At 41.5% G+C, this 23,476-nt stretch overlaps 2 protein-coding genes across 4 annotated transcripts in view; one reads left to right on the top strand and one right to left on the bottom strand.

Annotated features, from left to right (window-relative positions):
* The first annotated feature begins 1,044 nt into the window (after nt 1-1,044).
* Nucleotides 1,045-4,819, top strand: nkx6-2 (NK6 homeobox 2). The gene is made up of 3 exons (XM_085297579.1): nt 1,045-1,887; nt 2,359-2,531; nt 3,187-4,819. The coding sequence occupies exons 1-3, from the start codon at nt 1,458-1,460 to the stop codon at nt 3,433-3,435; spliced, it is 852 nt and encodes a 283-aa protein (XP_085153705.1). The 5' UTR covers nt 1,045-1,457; the 3' UTR covers nt 3,436-4,819.
* Nucleotides 4,820-5,934: 1,115 nt separating this feature from the next.
* The window catches only part of inpp5a (inositol polyphosphate-5-phosphatase A), a 158,963-nt gene continuing 141,421 nt past the window's right edge, over nt 5,935-23,476 (bottom strand). For 2 of the 3 annotated variants that reach the window (XM_085297577.1, XM_085297576.1), the window contains 4 exons: nt 12,369-12,480; nt 9,501-9,569; nt 8,178-8,214; nt 5,935-7,793 (listed from right to left, as the gene is read on the bottom strand). In XM_085297577.1, the coding sequence (XP_085153703.1) occupies nt 7,744-7,793; nt 8,178-8,214; nt 9,501-9,569; nt 12,369-12,480 (268 nt within the window). In that variant the 3' untranslated portion in view covers nt 5,935-7,743. Of the gene's footprint in view, nt 7,794-8,126; nt 8,215-9,500; nt 9,570-12,368; nt 12,481-23,476 lie in introns of all 3 variants that reach the window. The other variant, XM_085297578.1, reaches the window with a different exon arrangement.

Genomic DNA, 23,476 nt, shown 5'->3' on the forward strand with positions numbered 1-23,476 from the left:
CCCCAAACACGTCATATTTAATAAAATAAATAAATAGATAAATATTTTAGTCGAATTACAAGTTGTATTTTTTAATAAAAAAAATAATACTAATAATTTATTCGATGTCATTTACTAAAGTAGCCTTTGTCGGAATCGGTATCAAAATTGATACTTTTGTGCAAAAGTGAAAGAAGAAAAAACCATTTATAAATAACGGAAAAATATCAAGAAAAATAAATTTAATCTTCATAAAAACTAATTTTGCGAGCGAAGGGTGGAACTTATTATTATTATTATTATTATTACTTTTATTATTATATTTATTATTACAATCGTTTCACTGAAATTACCCAAAGAAGTCTTCGTCCGGTTTCCGTTTCTACTTTAACCTCCTCCCGTACTCTGCGCTAACAGGTTTTAATGTAAGTGAGTGAGTGTTGCAGTACGTGGAAACAATGATTTCCACAGCGCAGGACGCATCATTAACAGCACCACCAAATATCTTAATGGAGTGGGGCTGTTGGTGCATTCAAGGTTCCTCTGACACGATGGTTTCCACAATAATAAATCCTTAATTCAGCTTTACACTATGTTAAGCAACGTTTAGCTTCTGCACACACAAAAACAAACAAAAAAACCCTCAGGCCTCGTCTCTCTAATGTAAAACCAGAAAATACTGTTTTTTTAAAAAGCGCCTTTTTAAAAAAACAAAACAACAAAAAACCAAAAAACGATCATTTCTATGCCAGCAGTATTAAAGTGTTATCATTATTAATGAAACAATATGCTACGCTGCCAGACTTTTCTGTTGCCGACTTGCTCTGAAATGTATCACCAACATGCATCTCCATCTATCAAAAACAAATCCACTCAGTCCTAATAGGCACCGTTGATATGCATCTTTACTGGAGTGGGGGGAACAGTCTTATTTCCGACAGCACGTCAAGGCAGCATCCGTCCAGCAGCGGGGTTTATGTCTCCTCCAATCAGGGCGCCGTCTCACTCAGCCTTGTCCAATGGGAATAACGCTCGTGCAGGTGGCTGCGCTGTTATCAGCGACTCCCGCTTCACTCCCAGCATAGAGCGAGTGAATTTATGAAAAGGCGAGCCGAGCCTTTTAATGGTTCCCATCAAAACCATCATCAGATCGTCCGATTTCCGCGAGGATTCCTGAGGCGGACGCATGCAGCCTCCTCCCAGCTGACAGACTCCGAGCAAAATAAACACGCGGAGAGGCGTTTTGGAGTTTTTGCCGAGCTCTTCACTCCCGAGAGAGAACTTCGCTTTCGTTCAAGTTTTTTCTAACATTTCAAGAGTCTTCCTCCGGGCCCAGGATACTTTGGAAAAGGCGGCAGAAGTGGCCAGGCTCCTGAATCCCAGCAGTCCGCTGTGCGCCTGCATTTACTCGCCTTTACTACTCCCGCTAGTTTCCTTCCAGTTTCTGTCCCAGCGAGTTTGGCGGTTCATGTTCACAGATGTTAGCGGTCGGGCAGATGGAGGCTAACCGGCAGAGTGCTTTCGTACTGGGCAGCACCCCGCTGGCGGCGTTGCACAACATGACCGAGATGAAGACGTCCCTGTTCCCGTACGCGCTGCAGCAGAGCCCGGCGGGCTTCAAGGCGCCCCCGCTGTCCAACCTCAACTCTCAGTTCTCCGGGGGGACCCCGCACGGAATAAGCGACATCCTGGGGAGACCAATTACCACCGCCGGGCAGCTGTTGTCCGGATTTCCGCGGATAAACGGCCTGGCAACTACCGCGGCCGCAGCAGCGGCGGGGATGTACTTCAGCCCGGCGGTGTCGCGGTATCCGAAGCCACTGGCCGAGCTACCGGGGCGGGCACCCATCTTCTGGCCCGGGGTGATGCAAGGCTCTCCGTGGAGGGACCCTCGGGTTCCTTGTCCTAGTAAGTCCCGTCTGAGCGTGCCTCTGGGCTGCCTTTTTTATACATTTAATGAATAGTTTACATTTGGGAGAAGCCGACATTCCCCTGTGATGTTTTCTTTGGAATTCAGAGGTTATTTTGGTTAATAAGAGGCCCGTTTGGGAGAAAACAACCCCAACTTACAAGAAGTACACCTGCCCTGCGTTTCACACAATCACGACAACAAATGTAACACAGGTTTGCACGTTATGAATGCTGTGCCACAGGGTCAGTGTTGTTATACAGCCACGTCAGAGTACCAGAAAAGACACTGAGACTTCCACACAGGGCGCTGAATGAACATCACAGTGGCATTAAAACTGTAATCACGAAGAGTTGGGTCTGACACATCCAGGAGCATCACACTTACTGATCCAATGTTTGTTTGTTTTACTATCCAACTATAAATTTAATATATCTTAATATAACCACACATTTTGCATCTCTCCTCAGCTCAGGCTAACATGATGGTGGACAAGGACGGGAAGAAGAAACACTCCAGGCCGACGTTTTCAGGACAGCAAATCTTTGCACTGGAAAAAACTTTCGAGCAGACAAAATACCTGGCCGGCCCGGAGAGAGCCCGGCTGGCCTACTCTTTAGGAATGACCGAGAGTCAAGTCAAGGTAAAGACCGCTAAACCGTGCCTGCTCAGGGCTGAGAAGCATGTGGGGAATAAAATAAATAAATAAATTGAGGCTGATCTGCGCTTTGATTTCTTTAATTGGGGAAGATTCGGCTACAAGGCCGGAAAGTGTAGGGTTATTTCCACATGCTACAGCTTCATTTAAAAAAAATAAAATAAAATAAATTGATGATGATAATAATAATAATAATAATAATAATAATAATAATAATAATAATAATAATAATAATAATAATGGGAAATGTTTTATCCCCAGACTTTTGAAACTGACTGTGCTACAGTAACATTATTTTTATTATTATGAAAAGCAGAAGAAGCTTATTTTTATCTACATTTTAATCGGTTACTGTTTTTGTTTTATTATTTTTGATTGGACACAAATAAATTAATGGATTAAAAAGTAATTAAAAATAATTGTAGAAGCAGCTTCTTCTTCGTCGTCTTTTATTATTGTTATTATTATTATTTATTATTAATGGGGTTTTTATTGCTTGTTTGTTTCTCTTGTGGATAAATAACTGTTTGGACCTCCTGATTTCCTGCTTCTGTTACTGGTGCTGGACCTGTTGAGCATCTGTGTGTCTTTATTTTTTTTATTTTATTTTATTTTTTTTTCTTCCCTCTCTTCTCATCAGGTTTGGTTTCAGAACAGAAGAACCAAATGGCGGAAGAGGCACGCAGCGGAAATGGCCTCTGCTAAGAAGAAGCACGACTCCGAGACGGAGAAAATGAAGGAGAGCTCTGACAACGAGGAGGACGACGAGTACAACAAACCCCTGGACCCAAATTCAGACGACGAAAAAATCACGAGACTCTTGAAAAAGCACAAGGCTACCAACCTGGCGCTGATCAGCCCCTGCAGTAACAGCTCGGACACCTTGTGATCCCCACAGCCTGGGAGGGACCCAGAAAAGGGGTCCCCACGAAGACTTGTCGCACTCTTTCCGAGCCCATCTCCACCTGACATTTCCAACATGCCTCTTAAGGGATCACCTTTATTCCCCCACCCCCCCACACACCCTCAAGCAGAGATAGAAAAATGCATAAAACTCCCAAGCCTGCGTCCAGACGCACGGGAAAAACCGAAAAGGTGGCCAAGCAGAGACGCACATGGTTGCATCCAAACTCACCCAGACGCTGCTGTATGCGGAGCTATAACTGTGTTTCCTCCTGGACTTGAGAAAGACTGATGAGGACATGTTTATGCAGCTGAAAGGACACTGATGCTGGGAACGGAAACTGTCCTGGAGACGCAAATGAGTTTTTACGCATACAGGCAGAGTTTTAACAGGTGTAAATGTAAAGAAAATATTCTTTAAAAAAACAACCCTACTTTGGATCAGTGCTGAGCTCAAAACGTTTACACTTTAAGTCATTGCACTTGTTGCATTATTTTTACAGCTTGTCACGTTACGTCACGGTTTCAGCTCCTAATGTGACCTCTAAATGTTTTAATACATTTCGGTATTCATACGTTCATCTGAAGAGATTGCACACTTTTTAAAAAAATTGTTTTTTATTTTACACGTATTAACAGATTTTTTTTGTTTGTTTTGTTTTTGTTTATTTTAGTAGCCCACACTGATCCAGATCCCGGGCGCATGTTTTAAATGGCAGGTGCAAACGGGGCCTGTGACGCTTCTAAAGCTCAGTTTAACCAGGGTATCCACTGTCCTAAAAGGCAACAGACTAAACTGTTTGAAGGGGGCAGGTTTGAGACGAGTGACTGATTTTTTGTGCTGTAGCCTGCAGATGAACATGTATGTGAGATTGTGTATATATATTTTTTACTGAGTAAGTTATGATTTGAGCAGCGGAAACGTGGCAGCATTGGGCTCATCACTCCCTCCGATACCGCTTTTTATTTTTTTTCTTCCTGCTGAGTAAAGTCACGTTTTATTGAACTCTACATTTCATTACAGAAACACTATTGTATAAAATGCTAAATGCTGTAAATAATGACTGTAAACAAACAAACCAAGAAAAACCACACAGCTTGTTTTTTAACATCACTTTTATTTAGTTTGACAGAGTTTCTGTTTTACCTCATCACGCAGCCGAGCAGAGAACCGGAGCATCGTTTTAAGTTGGATCTAAAGAGTATTATCGCTTCCGGAAGGTTATAGGAAGAAAAAGAAAAAAGTAAACCCCCTTTGTATTATGAATAAATTATTTAACAAGCTTTTTTTTCTTTTTGTTTTCTTTTGGGTTTTGATTTAATGTATGGGCTTAATATAAATTAAAGAGAAATTCATGACTATCGATAAGTGAATTTCCTTATTGGCAGCAATGACACCGAAAGCGGGTTAACTGATGTTGTTATTATTAAGTTTATATATTTTATACAAGAGTGGCGCGTAAGGGAAAAACGAGTCTTTTAAAATATTTAATTTTTTTTTTCTTCAAAAAGTGCAATTTATGTGGGATCATCATTTATTTACTTAAAAACAATTCCCTCCATAAATTATGAAGCGTTATTATAATAATTATTATGATTATTACAAAAAGGTAAAACATCGATTTCTAACACATATAAATGACCAACAATAAATCATCTCTTTCAATGCTGGAGGTTTTATTTTCCATCTTATAAATGGAGATTAATTAACTCTTTGTTCAATCTTTACGTTGCTCTTGGAGAGAAAGTGATCCTTAGCCTTTATTATTATTACTTTATCTCAGAAAAAGCTTAATTGCGGTTTTATACTGTTTGGTGTTCAGAGTTCTTGTATTTAATACTTGAGACTTGAAGTGCTCCCCCTCTGTCTGAAATGCGGAACTACACCCGAGGTAGTTCTATGTAGGCAAATCAATGGGAGAGTTCAGCCAATCACAAATGAGCGCTCATTAAACTCAAATCCTACCTTGGACTTTTTGATAATCCGTGCATGAAGTGAACAGCTGCCATCATAAAAGACGGATTTAAGGAAAAGTTATCCTTCTTTAAACTGAGGCCGCGGGAACAGGCTGATATTAAAAAGACCCCAAACGTTTCAAGCTTAATTATGTATTTCAATATATTTCTATATATTTGTTAAATAATAATAAAATGTAACATTTTTCTCATTTTTATACTCGGAATTGTTTAACGTGGACATTTAAATGTGTTTTAGGCCTCAGTTAAAGGCAGCGAGGACTCATACACGTGGGTCAAATTGCATTGCGTATTTCACTTGACGCAATTTTTTTTTCTTTATCTGAAAAGTTGCGTACAAAATGTATTGTTGGGCACTAGTGCGCAAAAAGTGGGACCAAATCAATAACACTGCACACGAGGTGGAAGCCCGTATTCGAATAGTTAATGTGGAGCTCTCTCTGTGTTATTAAAAAATAAGTTGTCTACCAGGAAGTAAAAACGAGAAAGAATGAGGACAGAATAGGCATTGAGCTCTAATGGGTTTTATTGCTTTTGAGAACTGCATCACCTACAGTAGAGGCCAGGCCGTCCTGAAAGGGGGCTGGAATAAAATCTCTATCTGCTTTTATAGGATGGAGTGAAGGGAAAAAATAATAACTGCAGCTTATAATCCTACAGTATACTCACAACGAGCAGCTGGAACAAAAACAAGCAGGGTTTCATTTACTTTTTTTGTTTAGTTTTTTTTTTTAACTTTTATAAACATTCTGTCTTATGGACCAAATCACAAAAGATGACATAAATTCTGCAGCAGGCACAAAAACAGTTCCACTTGGTGTTTGATTTAGATGGAGAAAAAATAATAATAATAAGGGAGGATCAATCTGATGGCTTCACTGAGTCTGAAACCTGTAGTGTAGTACATGAAATCGATGATGATAAAAAAAAAAAAAAGTCTCCCATCACCTCTAATGCTCCAATTATTTGCAAAGGAGGCTGCTGAAGGCTACATACTGAACAATTACAAATAGCAAGACTCCCTGCTCTGCCCCACGCCCCTCCCCTGCTTTTAGAGTTTCTCTCATTTATCTTAAGTATTTCTGACACACTTCATTCCTGTTTAGGATACTTGGCACCATGATGCAGTAACAAAAATAGACAAAAAACAAAAAAAGACAGTTTACATTTTAAGGACACCCAAACCTACCTAAAATATCACATTCAGAACCATAATATTATAGAAATAAGTTAGAGTAAGAATAAGAATGACATAATGTGAGAGTGCTATATATGAAACATTATCTTTTTAAATATATATGTATGTGTATATGTATATATACATATATATATATACACACACCTGCATGGTCTATGGCACTGCTTAAAACATTCTTGGATAGGCAATAAATCACTCCTCTCTTGTTGTACGGACTTATTCAAAGGTCAGCGTGGCTGTGGGAACACCGACACGGCCGCGCTGTGTCTGCGCACGCACTCCAGCATAAACATTTTGGTAAGAATTATAAATTATCTCTTTAAAAAGTACAGTATATAAAACAAGACTCAACTGATGTGTCAGGCATGGCTGTGTGTTGTGCACACAACGACAAGAACAACTCAAAAAACCAAAATGAAACAAAAGAGAAAAAAAAACAATATATATATGTATTTATATAGAAACTGTTGAAATAAACTTAGAAGTTCTATCTATTCCAACAAAGGGACCGCAAAGTTTGGTCAGAGAAGAGAACGGCACTAAAACCATCAACGAGTCTATGTTATACTGTCCGATGTACAAATAAACCTAACAATATAGATACACAACTTTTTTTTGCATTGCACTTTTCTTTTTTGTTTTTTAAAACACCTTACATACTGTATGGAAAGTAGCTTCTATACATAGAGGCATACCTAAAAATGCCAAGTACGGTGTCTAAAAGGATGTAGTAGGACTGTGTTCAATTAGAGTTTTGGCAATGAGGCTGTGGCATGGAAGAGAGTTGTCCGTCCGTCCGTCTGGTTGTCCTTTTCTCTGGGGAATGGGGGAGGGTTGCATGGCAACGATGAGGTCAGCGATGTGTATCTCGTCTGGAAGCCGGGCCCTCGGGTGGCTCGTCCAGATCTCGGCGAGTGTTTCGTGGGAAGAAACCGGGTCGGGGTTTTCGTATGGATGAGGCGTCTGGATTACTGCAACTGGTCAGCACTGCTGAAACAAAGTCTGTCTAGGTTCTTCAGTGTATGCTTGTGCAAAGTGTGTGTGTGGGTGTGTTTTTGTGCGTGTGTGTGCGTGTGTGTGCGCTGTGTGTGCGGTGTCCTGTTTGTTTCTCGGGTGTTCTCACAGAGGCGCTTCACGGAATATGTTCTCCCCCCTTTGGCAACACTTCCCTGCGGAGGAATAAAAGAAGGGGAGAGGGACGGGGTGGGAAAAAGTTTTACTCCTCCAACACCCAAAGTGATTTTTTAATCAAACAAATCTGATGATTCTTAAAAAGGTCAAACATGAGCTGCAGCACGAGATTTTCTTAAAAAAGAGAAGCATTTTAAGCAATCTCGCGTGACTGTGATTTCTGCACCGATGCTGTTTTATTTCACAATAAAACTCCTCAAGCAGGCACGCCTGCCACTTGTGCAAAGTCATGAAAAAAACAGTCAAGCAAATCAAAGTGAACAATAGCAACAATGGGAAGAATTGTGATAAAGAAAAAGAATGATATTTACCACGACATCACTGCACCACACAACACTTGTGCTTATTTGCATTAGGTTTACCTGCCCCCGCTGTTATTCGGAAGGACAGGAAGACAGGCTGGTGAGGGGGGGACAGAGACAAACCACGGTAAGAAAACTCCATACTTCTCTGGAAGAAGCACACCACACACACACACCCCACCCTCCTCCTCCACCCCACGAAACGACCAACCCACCCCTGTGAGCACCTCTGACATGCAGGTTAAACTCACATACCAGTCCGGGAGCATTTTGGGGCCTGTGTGCTAACTACACTGGACATTTTTTAAACATAGGCAGCTGTGACTTTAGCGGCGTTGTGTGGTTTGGAGGTAAGGGACGGTGGAGTGTCTGCCGCTGTGCTCAGGTCACCTCGCACACACACAACAGCGTCCGTGTCACACCGCGTAGTGATGAAAGACCTGGTTTAAGGCGCCTCTCTTTCAGTGGAAGACCTGCTGTCTGACACTACACAGACTTCAGCCCTACAGCTGACCTTATGGGAAAAATCTTTTCCACTTTCCTACTTTCTGCAGAATTTTCCTGACAAATACAGTAATAGCTTAATAAAGTTAACAGTAGGAGAAAATTCAGGATCATTATTAGAGTTTGTTTTATTGTTCTAGTGAAATTCATGCCAGTTTTATACTTAAACTCTGCAGACTTCAGTAATAATAAGATAAGCTGTTAACTGTACAGGTTATATAAATGAACTAGGGATTGGTGATTGGGTTTCTAACACATGTAATCAAATAAAGACAAATGCAGAGATTCTATTAGACGTGACGTCAGAAAAAAGCCTCTGCAGACTGATCAGCTTCACACTTGGAGCATATTTCACTGTGACAACCCGAAGAACTCAACAAACTTCAACCGAATGCTTTTATTTATTTAAGGTGATGAACCCTAAAGTTAAAGGTTTTCAGAATGATAATAATAACAGTATGTGATGCATGCTTTGCTCACTTAGGCTTCATTTACCTCTCGCACTGGATTAATTTAACTGAACTTAAATAAGTACACAATTATGACTTAACTTTCTTTCTTTCTTCCTTTTTAAAAATTAAACAAAAGCATTGTAACTCTATCATTCTCTTCTTTAAAGCATGAATTGAAAAGAAAGCTATTACTTATATATAAACAGGATTTTATCAACTAAATAGTTCAAGTTAATCAGTCACATTAACCCCAAAAAGGAAGAAAACTTCAAAATGAAAGTATTGAAGTAAAATATTTGTACAAACTGAAGTAGAATATTTTTAACACACTGGTTTTACACTGCAGACACACAGGTCACAGCTTCTCCAGAGCAGCATATTCAACACATCACAGAACAATCGCACACAGTGAGTGAGGTTGTGTTACCTTGTGGTCCCCCATGCAGACATTGGGCCCAATGTTATCATAGACTATAGACTTCTCTTCATTTTCAGGCTGCAGAGACACAAAATCAAACGTGGTGCGATCTAAATGTTGGGGTCGCACTTACACAGGACAATCACTACATGTTAGTGTCGTGGTATTGAATGAACTGGAGCAGCTTCATTAAACACAATTAGGAGGATCATGTAGCTGGTTTCAAAATAAAAGTCAGCTGGAAAAGTGAAATAGGCAACGTCTGGACAAAACAGTTTCAACAGTAAATTTCAACTGAGGAGCTTCTCTCCTACACATTAGGAAACCAGAACTAAGCTTACACCCGTCATCTAAGTTCCACGTGTGCTGGAAAAAAGGACAAAGAAAAACCTCCCTTAGAAGATGCGTGACTACAGTCCTCGGTTTCTGAAGTGCAGACAGATAAAGGAAGATTCCTCCTTCATCAGTTATTAGAAATTTGTAAAAGTTTATCAGGTCCTACAGGGGCTGTTTTACACAATCGACACGTGATTAAAAATGTTGTGTTTGTTTAGGTGCCAGAAAAATCTTAATAATATCAGCACTGCTGTTGTTCACTAACAGAGAGACACTTAGTCATTCAGCTTGAGAAATGCTGATATTAGGGAGTGATGTGATGTTAAAAAGCCCACATTAGAATATGAATAATGCAGAGTCTGTTGGAAAAGGGACGCAATTCTGCTGTGATCCGATCAGTCGCTTTGGAGCTGGTTTTGGTTGCATGGAGGTAAATGGATCTGTTTTTGTTTTTTTAATTTACCAGCATTGGGTGGACAGAATAGAAAGCCTTGGCTAATTAAGATATGCTGCCTCCTCCAGAACCCCCAAAATATTAGAGGTGGCCCCCAGAAGGCGAGTAGGCAGGCTACCCAATGAGTTCTCCAATTGAATGGGACGTAATGAAGATAAATTTTAAATAAATGCTCGATATAACTACTAAGTAAATTAGGGGATGTTAAATAGTTTATGCTTAGTTCAGGCACAGCTATTAGTAAAATTAAGCTAATTTACAGGCACAAAAATGAATCACAGCAGGCAAAGAAAACGAAGAAAAAAACCTAATTGTAGCCCGACGTCCTTTTTCGACGTCGGACTTCTTCCTTCTGATTATAGTTACCCCGATTCTCAGAGAGCAGCGGCACTGAGCTGTGGCTGAACGCACCTCGAGCTTTGAGTTTTAACTTTAAGCTCGCGTGAAGAAAAATGAAAAGCAGGAGCAATTTACAAAGTGGACATTTGCCTCACGGCCTAATACACTCTCAGTGTAATCTAAGTGCTTATCTGAGAGAACCGTGTTTCAATATCACTGCCTGCACACAAAGAAGCCACTCGCACATAAATCCGCAGACTGGAGTATAAATCACACTTGTCTGGTTGAACTAAAGACTTTTTAAACAGCCACCAGCCCCCACTTACACACACACAGAGGTTGGTGTGTGCCACCGGTTGTGATGTGGAGAGCGGCACTGACACTTTAGAAGAAAGAGACAGAGAGCCGGAGAATGAACCATAAAGCCAAATCCAAATTAACTTCAGACCAATCCTGCAGCGGAGCCGGGTCAGCACGCCGTGTGCCTACACCTCACTACCTTTCCTAGCGGGCCACGCGCTGCCTCCTCTCTATTTGTCTGGCAGCCGGCTCCTGTGCCGCTGCCTCCTGCAGCCTGAGACACATTCATCAAACACACACTTGATAATTTACAAAGGCAGCATAAAATTGTGGATTTTCGGGCTGCATAATCTTTAGACAGATAAACAAATTACCCGGGGCCCTCCGGCAGAGAGGGAGCGCTCGCTCGGCTAAACATTCATTACCGCCGCTCCCGGAGCCGGTGCTGTGCCGCACAGCCAGCGGGCAACCTTTGGCGTGTTAGGGCTCGGCAAGCAGAAAATAACATGATGGCAAGTTAACCGACCGTGCCATGATAGATGACGCCGCACGCCGGGCTGTTTACGGGCCCATGTCTCAACAATCTGTAATGCTCGGAGCCAGAGAGTGTGCGCTCAGTGAATCATCAGCCAATCTGTGAACACACTAACTGTTCCACTCTGTCCCTGCATTACAAACAATTAACCAGTGCTTGAGGGGAAGAAAAGCAAACAGCGAACCAGCTGTTTGTGCGCGTGGATCCCCTCTTATATAATTCTGACACTTTAAGTGGGTAAAAACAAACCGCATGCTACCATATTTTAAGCCTCTGCAGTCTCTGTAATTTACAATCTATGGTAACACAGCGATGGGAGCGGGGTCCTTGTGATGCTTCAGTCAGTAAAGAATAAAGCTCAGGAAGGAATTTTCTCATTTGTTGTGGACAAAAGAAGAAAAGAAGCCAAACTTCCTGAGTAACCCCCCCACTGTGGACTGGTACTGTACAATACACTGCTGCATCTCTTTCACACACATTAACAGATGAAAGCCCGTGTGTTCCAGCGCTCAAAAGGGTCAGGCCTCTAAAGACAAAGCTGGGTTTTATTGGCTGAGATTCCAGAGGTGGCAGATTGGCTGGCGTTAATAATGGGATGGATCTGAAGCCGAACAGGGACTGGCAGGCTTCAGCTCTGCGAGTAAAAAGACAGATCTGCCGCTCAATGAGGAAGACGGGACCCACTGGAACTCCAGTGTTTGGATATATATACTGTCTGGGTGGACCCATGGCTTATCATTGCTAATTAATATTTACAGACACCTCATCCTTCCATCTGTGAAGTGCCAAAGGAGAGGAGGGGCATGCAGATCAAGGATGATGGAGTTGTAGGAGCAGAGTGAGGCATTAATAAAGACACTTGCTCTTTAGCTGAGGGGAGAGTGGTGAGGTTTGAGTAGAAATAGAGGCTCACCTTTAGCAACATGTCTCTGGCAGAGGGAGACATCAGGATTCGGTCACACCAGGCGGGGCATCTGGTATTCATGTACTGCTTCCCCTGACTGCTGTCTTCACTGTACGGATAACTGAAGAAACACACAAGCAGAATGATCTGTAAAAACGGCAAACATTCATTTATGCATATTTATAAGGTGTTTTTGATAACTGTGCCACTTTGGCATTCAAGCAACACATGCATATATTGTTTAGCATTAATGGTGCCTTGTTATGTGCACTTATGCTTGCTTCCCCTCATCACAGATGCTTCTAAACCTCACAGGTTGGATGGTCCCTCTCATCTGTAACCCGAGGTTAAATCATGCATTAGAAATGCAGTATTTTGATTGGTCTGACCACACTTTGGATGTCGTTTATATATTTTTTTACATCTTAAAGATAAAATGTCTCTAGACTGCTTTTTAAAAAAAATAGCATAACATGTATAAATTCATTGTTTTTTAAGCTTTTCTCATCTCCTGTTTCTCCCGTGCTCTATTAAAATGCATTAGTGGCATCAAATTAATAACAATAACACTTCTCCATCAAGACATGATGCGTTGCAACATTAGTTAAAACCAGGGAACATGAATGATTTGCCATCGTATTTTGCATTTGACTATATTTTATACAGGGTAACTGTGTCGTATTTTATTTTATAGAAAAGTGTTGCACAAAAAAAGCCAATAAGGAAAGCAATAAATATGATTCGTGTGAATCAACAGGGCTTGGAGGAGTAATAAATATGAGATGTTATCTCACAGACAGAGATCAAAATGTTTTCCCAAGAAAACAGGAGGTCCATTAGTATGACCAATCATCTGAGTAATCTCTTGAATCAACACACATGGATGGCTCAATCAAAGCAATCTTTCTCTGCCAACTGTAGGGCTCGTGTTTGTGTGTGTGTTTGAGCGAGAGAGAGGGGGAAATGAAAAGAAAGAATGAGCGTGGGGGAGATTCAGTTGCCCATATGTATAGCTACATCCCTACACGGTCATCAAAAACAGATTAGGTGCTGCAGCAAATGGCTAAGAGAGATTGTATCTTGGAACAGCAGGGAACAATCGCATGATTTAAGTGGCGGCAGGGCTCCGAATGGGTGGGGAGCCATTGAGCTGATACAGATTTACATTGTTGAGAATTCAATTTGCCCCTTCGGCTCATCAAACTGCTTCAGATTTACACACCACCAATCCAATTTGTTTGTCGGCGCTCATCAGGATGTAGCGCCGGGCGTACATACTGTAATACCAATCCAATTTGCTCCTTCAGTGCTATACGTGCTAACTGCATAATAGAAAATAGCCCTTCTCTGAGGATGGTGATACCCTAATGATAAAATAAACACACAGACACACACACACACCAGGCTTTCCATTCATCACACTTGCCAAGCTCTGATAGCTTAATTGGACTTTGTGCTGAGGCAGAAAACGTACCTGGTTGTGGTTTCTTTTAATGTTTGGTCATTCAAATCATCACGTGGGTTCATGCTTCTGCAGTTACAGCTGTTACCACCACTGACAGAGCTGCTAGCGTTACACCAGTTCCAATATAAATAATTTCGTTTCGACTTCACCTGATCCAAGCAGTGCATTTTGGATGGGACTACAAGTAGTGTTTTTGTTTCACTGCTATGAAAAAAGTAAATAAATAAAATATAATAATGCTGCCTGATTTTAAAGTTGCATTTGTCAAGCTGTGGTAAAACTGTCAAGAGCGCAACACAAACCAGAAATGGAGACCATCTGCCTTCAAAGTAAAAGCTGCACCTTTTTAATTAGTTACATTTTCACTTTTAATATATAAGCTTCAAGTTTGTGTTGGACTTTTTAAAGTTTCATTAGTACTCAGTGGTTACTCAGCAACTATTTGCAGACATGTGGGCATCTTGCATGCAAACCACTGAAATCTGCTAGCGATCAAAGCAATCACAAGAAGGCTTTTGGTGCAGCGCTCTCTTTGCAGCCGTTCTCACTCATCAACACCCAGTAACCTCCTGCAACCCCTTGCCAACCGGCTGGGGGATACACTCTAGTGACCGGAGGTTGGCAGTAGGTCGCCAACAAGTCTCTGTATGTGACCGAGGCCTAATGAAAAAGAAACTCGAAGGGGCAAAGTAAATGAGAGCGAGTGAACACGAATCAGATAGCTCATTAATTTAAGCTACACAGGTATTGCAATGTATTGTAAAAACATTGCAATGTAGTGCAAAGTACTGGATAACTGCTGCATTGAGATACCTCTATTATCATGGACATCATGTTGCAACACTGTTGTATTATTGGTTATTCATTAACACCCTTCCACCCATTGGGAAAAAATAGAATTCATCCAGGAAACTCCAGTAATATCATAACAAAATGCGCAGTTTTAGAAAGGAGAAATAAAAACAGTGACTATGGTGTTACACAGAAGTGTGCAAAAGGGACTGATCAGGACCTTAATGTCTGTACGAAACTTAGTAAACATGCATTTTCACAATTTATGTCTGCATCAAAAGTGTGGCCCAACCGACCACTACTACCATCCTGAATGAGGTGCTGTTGCAGACCATTACATTTTAAATAACAATGACACGTGACAGAAATTCTTCAAACATAAAAAACTGGATCATAATATTAGTCATGATATGAGGATGAAGAAAGCTTGAAAACATATTGTGCTGATATAAACAGTGAAATTATCCAAATATAGAGTTTTTAGATCAAGCTGGAGGATGCTAATGATCGAGTATGTGAAAGTTGCTCCCTCCTCTTGTTGACTGTCTGGTTCAGCTATCTGTATTATTTTCCCTGTATAGTTTTTAATGGATTGTGTTTGACTGTTTTTATAGTTTATTGCTGACTGTTTACCATATGCTATAGAATTCTTTATATAGTATTTCCAACTGACTTGATTGATTTATTGATAGCTACATTGTTCTGTTCATATTTAGTTTTGTTTCTTAACATCAGGCCAGTGAAAATACATGAAAAATGAGCGCTGTTAAGAAAGTTATTCATTAATTGGACTGCATTAGTTTTATTGGAGATTAGTCAGTGAAACATGTTTGGGGGGTTTGTTTCTCTATCATGACGGTTATATTGCAGTTATTAATTTGCCATGTGTGTCCATCATAAAATGAGGAAGGTGCACATTAACATTACACTATCCACTACAGACATGATGAAAAATGATGAAATAACATTGGTTATATTTTTTACTGTGATACATTTATTACTTTAATCAGCAGTTGTATACATTATCAGAAACAGAATACCAGCAATAGACTGACTGTTTATATGATAAAAGTGTGTTTGGGTGTCTTTGTGTAGGAGGTTAATCTTGGGGCGTGAAGTGGGCTCATCTGACACACACACACACACACACACACACACACACACACACACACACACACACACACACACACACGGAGCTCCCCACCAGGTGTACAAACAGACCTGCAGAGAGCTACTTAAAGAAGTTCCCAGCCTCCAATTAGCATTAATAGCCCTTAAACCATAGGGGAAATGCATAGGGGTTTTGGTATGCTAATCAAAGGGCTAAAGAAGTGATCCAGGGATAAAAGAGAGCATGAAGAATAGGATGAGTGAAACAGAGATAGACAGGGAGGCAGAAGAGAGGGGATAAAGACGGATCAGTCAGAAAGAGGCAAAGTGAGGGTGGAAAAGAGCAAAGTCTTCAAAGAGATTGGAGAGCTGCTCGACTTCAGGGTGGCCTGAATGCTGCAGCTTCATGAGGGACGGCTGCCGGCCTTAAACAGCCTGTGAACAATCAGCCTATCAGGAACTCTGTTATAGCTTTATTGACTAACAAGCTTGGGGTCACTTTAGTGTTAAAGAGATTGAGAGAAAATCAAGTTTTCCCCCTTACCTCCTTCAAACAATGAACTCCCTCTTGATAGCAAACTTCCTGAGCGCTTCAACAACAAAAACTATCATTCAGTTATTTCTGACGACAGCCAGACGTTGGAAAAACTAATTAAAAATACTCCACAGTGGCCATCAAAGGGCCATTCTCTGGCCTGGTGTGAGCAGGTATTGGGCTGTTCCCCTTTCCGTTTTACCACACCCTCCACTGGCTCCAATAGAGATAACAAGTCTTAATGCAACGGCAAACAGTCGAACGGCGCGCTGGGGCCGATGTGATTAATGTGTCCGATTAGTGAGCTCACAAAGTTATCGGGGAAGGTAAACGGTCCGAGAGGGTGTGTGGGCTGGAGGACGCCAACTCATATCCCACCTTTACTGGCCCCAGCAAGACTAATTGCTCTAATTAATGAACTAAACTGATAACAACAACTGGGAAGGGGGGGGGGGGGGGGGTACACTTTAAGGATTCCACACATTCGCACACTAAAGATTCAAAATGAACACTGGCACTGCTTTACCAACTGTTCTTTGTGCTAATACTGTTAGACTACATATAAAATGGAAAACTGGAAAATTCATGAAGGACCTCGAGTCAGGTCAAAACTTTATTGAATGCACAATCAGCTGTTGACAGTCAGATAAAGTGGCTGACACAAACAGGATTTACTTGGCTTGGCTGCCCATCTAAACATCGGCCACTTGTGAATATTTCGAAACTCTTTTCAGAATTTTTCATCACTTCAAAGAGAACGACTTCATCTTTGATCAGTTAACTAATAAACATTCTCTAAATTCAAAGCTTCATAGTCTATGGAGCTCACATTCAGTATGCAATGACCACAGTTTGCTTGATACTGAAACAATAATAAATCGAATCAAAATAATAAATTGTGACAAAACTGAGTAATTCATTATCTTTAAACCTCTAAAAGTCCAAAAGCTATAAGGCTCACTAACTCTCCATGTTTTGGGTATATAGTGGGTTTACATGAAATGTAACAACAGTAAAATAAAAAAGATAACTTACATGACCTGATGTTGCAAGTACACTTTTTTCTAATACTGTTTTTAACAACTACTCTCTAACCATAAGTATAGTCAAAGCTCAAATGGCCTGTCTAAGATATGCACATACTATACTATGCACACTATCAAATGTAAACACTGTCACTGAAAAAGTGAGGAAGAAAAGGTCTTTGATAGCTTCACTGATAAAGGACTCTAAAGACCAATACTGATATCTGGTGATTTAAAAATCTGAAATATCTTTTTCAGTCACACCAAACTCAAACAGATTTCATTACCATTTCTTATGCATGAATGTGTATGAGTCATTATTAAGATAATATGAAAATGCGGTTTAAAAATAATCTGCCTGACTCTGCTGCAGCTGGTTGTTGTTGTGTGTTGCTCCAAACACATCTTTAGGAATGCCACAAAAGTCACACAGCTCCCAACGGGTTTACTTTTTAATTCTCATTTACCTGCTATTATAAATGCCGACACCCATCGGCAAATGGCTAATATCAGCTGATTCATCGGTCAGGCCCTATTCTAAGACATCTTCTCTCACTTGTGTAAAGTTGAGGTAAGAACACAGTTTCCCTGCTCGTTAACACGCTCTCCTGTGTTGCTGACCACTTTACAGATGATGCATGTGCAAACGGTCGCATATCGAGACCCGCTAGCAGTCATCGAGAGCTCATTCATTCACGCTTGGGTTGGGGTTTAATGTTTGACTTTGCTGCTGGCACATTACTCACATGTGTTGTGGCTGGTGTCAGCTTGTTTGTCTTGCAACAGTAAATGCTGGAGAGGTGAACACCGGCCCTACCTACAGTGTCAATCAGCCTCTCCCAGCAGAGGGAGAGGCAGCAATGACACACATTACTGTATTATACAAGCAACTACACACACTTTATTTATACAACGCTGAACTGTTACATCTTTTTCAAACATTACGACAATAAACCAAACTCCAATTATCATTTTAAAAGAAAAATATTGTCTGTAAAATTGAGGTTGTAGGCAACTTTAACAACCGGTTTTGCCTGGAGCAGACACTCTGTAATTGTTCCCAGGCAAGACTATAAAAGCTATTGCTCTTCATAATGACAAATAAGTGACAGGACAAACAGTGCACTATTCACTTACCCAGTATTTGATGAGGGCAATATAAATTTGAGAATACAGGTAGGGCAGGAAGTCAGAGATAAGAGTCATCGTATCAGCGACCTGAGGTCACGAACACTAAAGAGCTTTGCAGAATGCTGGTGTGGCCGCTGTCGAGCTGGGATTGGCTAAAAAAAGTCTGAAACTGCGGGCTTCGAACGACTTGCTGCCTCTACAGCTATGTTTGTTTGCCGTTGTCAGGGGAGGCCTGGCAAAACACAACACACACATACACACGCAGAAATTCAAAAAGATCAGCCAAACGCTATCAATAAAGCTGAATGTTTGCTTCGGTTTGTAGAGCTGGGAGGCTCGCAGGCACAACATTGGCATAGTGCAGTACAAACAGAGCGAAATGCCATCAGTAGCTCATGGCTCACAGCCTGCCGGGGCTCGGCTATGACACGTTGTGCCTTTAGCTGTTCTAAATGAAGACAAGAAGACACAGATGGCATCCATTTAATCCTCGCTGTGTAAGATTGTTTTTAACAAAGGCCTCTTCTCAGTGGCATCGTCTCAGACAAGAGGCAGCGATACATGACGGCGGACAATCTTCGGCTATTATCGCCACAGCGGCCCCTCATCGTTTGCGATGGCTCTCTAGTAGTTAGAATGATGGATGCGCTGCTGGTTGTAAAACAATGTTCGTGTTCAGCAGATCAGCGTGTAACGCCGGATCCTGTGGCAGGGCTCGGGCAACATGAGCAGCACACTTACGGCGGCTCGGGGGCAACGCTTTAACCAAACACTGGCGCTAAACTGCATGTGTGGTGCTCTTCACATGCGGTCACGTGGGACTGCTCCTCTATAGCATGGCTGTTCACAGAGCAGGGAACAACAAGACTCCTTCATATATGAAGCAAACAGAAGGGCTATAGGACTAATGCACAATTAAAATTCACATGCAGAGGGTGAGATCATTCGTGCAGGCTTTCAGGGAGCAGGGGTTTAGAGTGAAGAGAGCTGTCCACAGAACAAGGACGGTTACTGTATGCAGAAGAGCCATCTGTGTGTGAGCGCTTCCTATGAGCTCAAAACAAGTCTCCAGAAATTCTCCACTGCTCTGACAATTCACTCATGCTCTTATTAGCAGTTATTGAAGAGCTGGCAGGTAGCCATTTGTGTCACTTGACTAAAATCTTCTCTCATCTGAAGGGCAAAGCCATTCTGCCTGGCATCAGCTTTCCAACCACCTCCCAACCTTCCTCTTTCAGGACCATGTGAATGTTGTCGAGTTTCCCAGCAGGCAAGTCACTTTTTTGGCTTGTCCTCTCAGCCCTGCAGTTTTAGAAAATAAATGGTGACGTGCCAGGAGGGCTCCCAGAGTGCTTCCCAAACAGCACAAACGCAACCGTTTACAGGTTTCTGCCTCCTAACAGACATCACTTCCTGACCTCAAGGCCACGCTCTGCTCCTCTGCTGCTGTCAGTGTCTAGACTTGACAAACATAAGCACACAAGAGTGGAGCCATCATGTTCCCTGAAAAACCTTCACCCTGCTGTCTTTATACACACTTAAACACAGGTCCAGTTGGACAGTGAGAAAGGATCAGTCTGCTCTTATATATATTTCTTGGGTTATTAGTCTTTTATTGATTCAGTTTATTAATGTGGCTATTTCTTCATAGCAATGGTAGCAGGATTATTCTAGCAATAGCAATGTCAGTTCACTACTGTGACCCAGTTTCACACAGCTTTTCTTTGGTTCCGTATAAAGTCAAAAAGAGCAAATATCGTTAATGTGTTCATTTCAGGCACTGACGTGCGGTTCAAACCATATGTCCACAAGGGACAGCCAGGATGATAGCTTAAAAGGAGAGAAGGTAAAATGTTTTCTCAGAGACAGAACTTTACCGAGGAGGATGGACTAAAACAAAGTTTAAGAAAAGCAAGGATTATCGTGACATGTGAATCACGGAAAGCCTCTCTGGGAGAGTCCAAGAATAAAAATATGGTACAAAGTGCTGCATCAGGTTAAAATGTACCTGTTAAATATCAGAATTTGGTAAAACTGGTAATTTTGACTTCAAAATTACAGAAATAATTCTCATCTTTCAGGAACCAGTTGAATTTTCTCTCTAGCGCAAATCTCGTTTAAAGAGTGCTTGTAAAATGAACCTGCTGCCAGGTCATAAAAAAATTCAGTTAAAGGTTTTAATAATTTCATTGCAGCGCTAAACAGTTTCATTGTAGCAAGATAAGTATTGTCCTCCAAGATGAGAGACATTAACTAAATTTTAATGCTGTGTTTCCCTTCTAAGCATGAAGAGAATCCTGTAGGGTTTTAGCAGCTTTAACTACACATCACTGGCATCCAAGTGTCATCTACAGGAAAATATCTCCTCTTTGGCACCTCTCTCTTTCTTTACAAACACGTGGAGCAGCGGCTAGTTTTGTTTCTACTCCTGGCTTTTCCACATCTTTCCACCCACCAGCATCCACACCATCTTCTTGCTCTGAAATCACTCATGATTTGTCCACTGATAGAGTTGTGGCGCTGGTCTGATGTCACTCAAAATCTCCCTCAAAGCCCATTCTAGGTAACCACGTTACAGGCAGAATACATCCTCCCTCTGCTCCCTCACCGTCCACTGCATTTCTTCCAGAAGCTGGGCTCCCGATTCAATTTTTGCATCGATCTCGTGCAAAAAGAACAGCAAAGAAATCAGATCAGAGGAGTACTAAAAGCTTTCCCTCCAAATCAATCAAAATACATGAATAAGTTACTGGTGCCTTAGTATGTTTTAGGGCATATTACCTTAGTTATGCCATTTCAAATATGAAATCAAAACTACCGTAATCTATAGCAAAACTTCACATTATTTTCATTACTGGCCATGCTGCAGCCAGTGCAAAGATAATGGCTTAATGGCTGGTTGCAAGTCTCATATATTATGCCTGATGGAAAAACTGTGTCTAAATAAATGAATGGTTTCTGATTAATAGACTCATCTTTTCTCTCTCAAATCACTGGATAGGAAAACTGCTAAGCATACATGCGTTCCTGTGTGTGACTGCGCGAGTTGTCCTGCAGTCTGTCGGTGCACAGCGGCCGACTGGCTCCAGGTCCAACTGTGGCAAGGCCCGGGCAAATTCCTCACCCGGGTGCCCGAGTACTTAGACGTGTCACGGCCAACTTTGATGGATGACTTCTTGAAGGTAAAGAGATATGCATTTTACTGCTCGAAGCCTCCGCAGCGTCGCAGAGGGGGAGTATTCACGTGTGCACACAGTCATCAACATTGTGCCACTTACAGTGTGCATCACGGCCTTTTGTTAGCCAATGCTTAGTTCACTCTTGACAGCATCTCTCATTTTGTGACAACTTCTTATCCGGCGCTGGACAGCGGACAGAATTAACTTGCAGATTAAATGTTTGTGACTAGTATTGATTTATAGATCTGAACCAAAGTGAGACGTGTGCGTGCATGCGTGTGTGTCGGTGAGGCTGTGTTCTGATGGCCTGCATTAAAAAGAGTAATAACCTCACAGATGGTGAGGGGCCGGTCCGGAGCAGGCTATGTGATGGAGAACAATCGTTGGGGCTTGATTGCTCAAGGAACACAAGGCAGACCTGACAGGGGGAGGGGTACCAGTATCTATCTATATAGATAGATAGATGTGAGTGTGTGGATGTGAAGGAGAAAACTGCTGGAGGGGGTTGTTTAAGTTTAACTAGGCCACTGCTACCCATTACATGACTGACAATGATGTGGTTTGTCGCACACACAGAGTAGATCAAATCAAATTTCATATGCTGCTCCTGGCTTTCATATATTTGATTCATCATCACCTCAAGTATGTGGAAATCATTTGTATTCGTTCACAGCAGCACATTCATTCCTCCCTGTGGAGAGATGATTCAGTATTATATGGATAGGTGCAAAAGTCAGCCAGTGTAAAAGGACAATAAATCCTACTGTCACTTATGCAAAGTGATGTAAATGGGGTCCCTGATTAAGACACAGAGTCATTTAAAAAACAGGGACTGGCAGAACCTTGACACACACACTCAGTCTCCAGCTCTCACTTTTATACATGTATGTGCGCGCATACACACACACACACACGGTTCCATGTATCTCGAGACCTCTCTCTCTCTCTCACACACACACACACACACACACACACACACACACTCACACACTCACACACACACTCACACACATGCTAAAATCCCCAGCCGCCCTGCGCCTGCCACCAGAGCAGTTTATCAAGTAATTATTGTTTGATTACAGCGTTTCATTATCTGCGCTGATTGAGTCACAACCGACGGCAAAGGTCAAGCGCCATTAACGCGCTGCTCCCGAAACATATTTCCGCGCCGTCCGCGTGTTTGCCCTCCCTCTCCTCTGAAAGGGCTAATTGCAAATGCATTTGTTTGAGGAAGAGGAGAGGAGAACACCCGCTCCAATCTCCCCCAAGTCCCAGTGAGACGGAATTATCAATGCTGTCCATAGTGTTCGTACAGCGACACACACACACACACACACACACACACACACACACACACACACACACACACACACACACGGACGTACCAGCAGAGACACATGGGAGCTTTTTGGAAACGTACGCAATCAGACTTAACAACTGATACCAATCAAACACACATCCAACAGCTTTCATTAAACCGTTTTGGACAATAAGCGCGTGATTGGCTACTTATAATTTTACATATTAATAACGAGTCTTTAAGGCGCATATCTGAGCAGCATAATCGTTGCATTTATCGAAATGTAAGAACTTAAACCTCAGGATTCGCTCTTTTAGCACTTTTCTTTTTTGCTTGTGAAGTTTGGAATTTTTTCAGATACACTGAAGGATAAATCGATACCTCTTTATTTTGATAATTTTTCTTTTAAATTACAAACAAACCAGGTAAAACCTCTAAGAGATTTTGTAGCACATTAGAAAAAGATATTTTGGGGGGTTCCACAGTCTAGTAAGCTTTTACTTCGTCTGTTTATTTATAACCAGTTCTTTGAGTCCTGATTTTTTTCAAGAAGCTTTGAATAATAATGAGATAAGAATTT

The sequence above is a fragment of the Mchenga conophoros genome, linkage group LG13 (genome assembly GCF_057382185.1).
Source record: "Mchenga conophoros isolate Kocher_MC1m ecotype Shallow Benthic linkage group LG13, M_conophoros_male_GT1.1, whole genome shotgun sequence".
NCBI lineage: Eukaryota > Metazoa > Chordata > Actinopteri > Cichliformes > Cichlidae > Mchenga > Mchenga conophoros.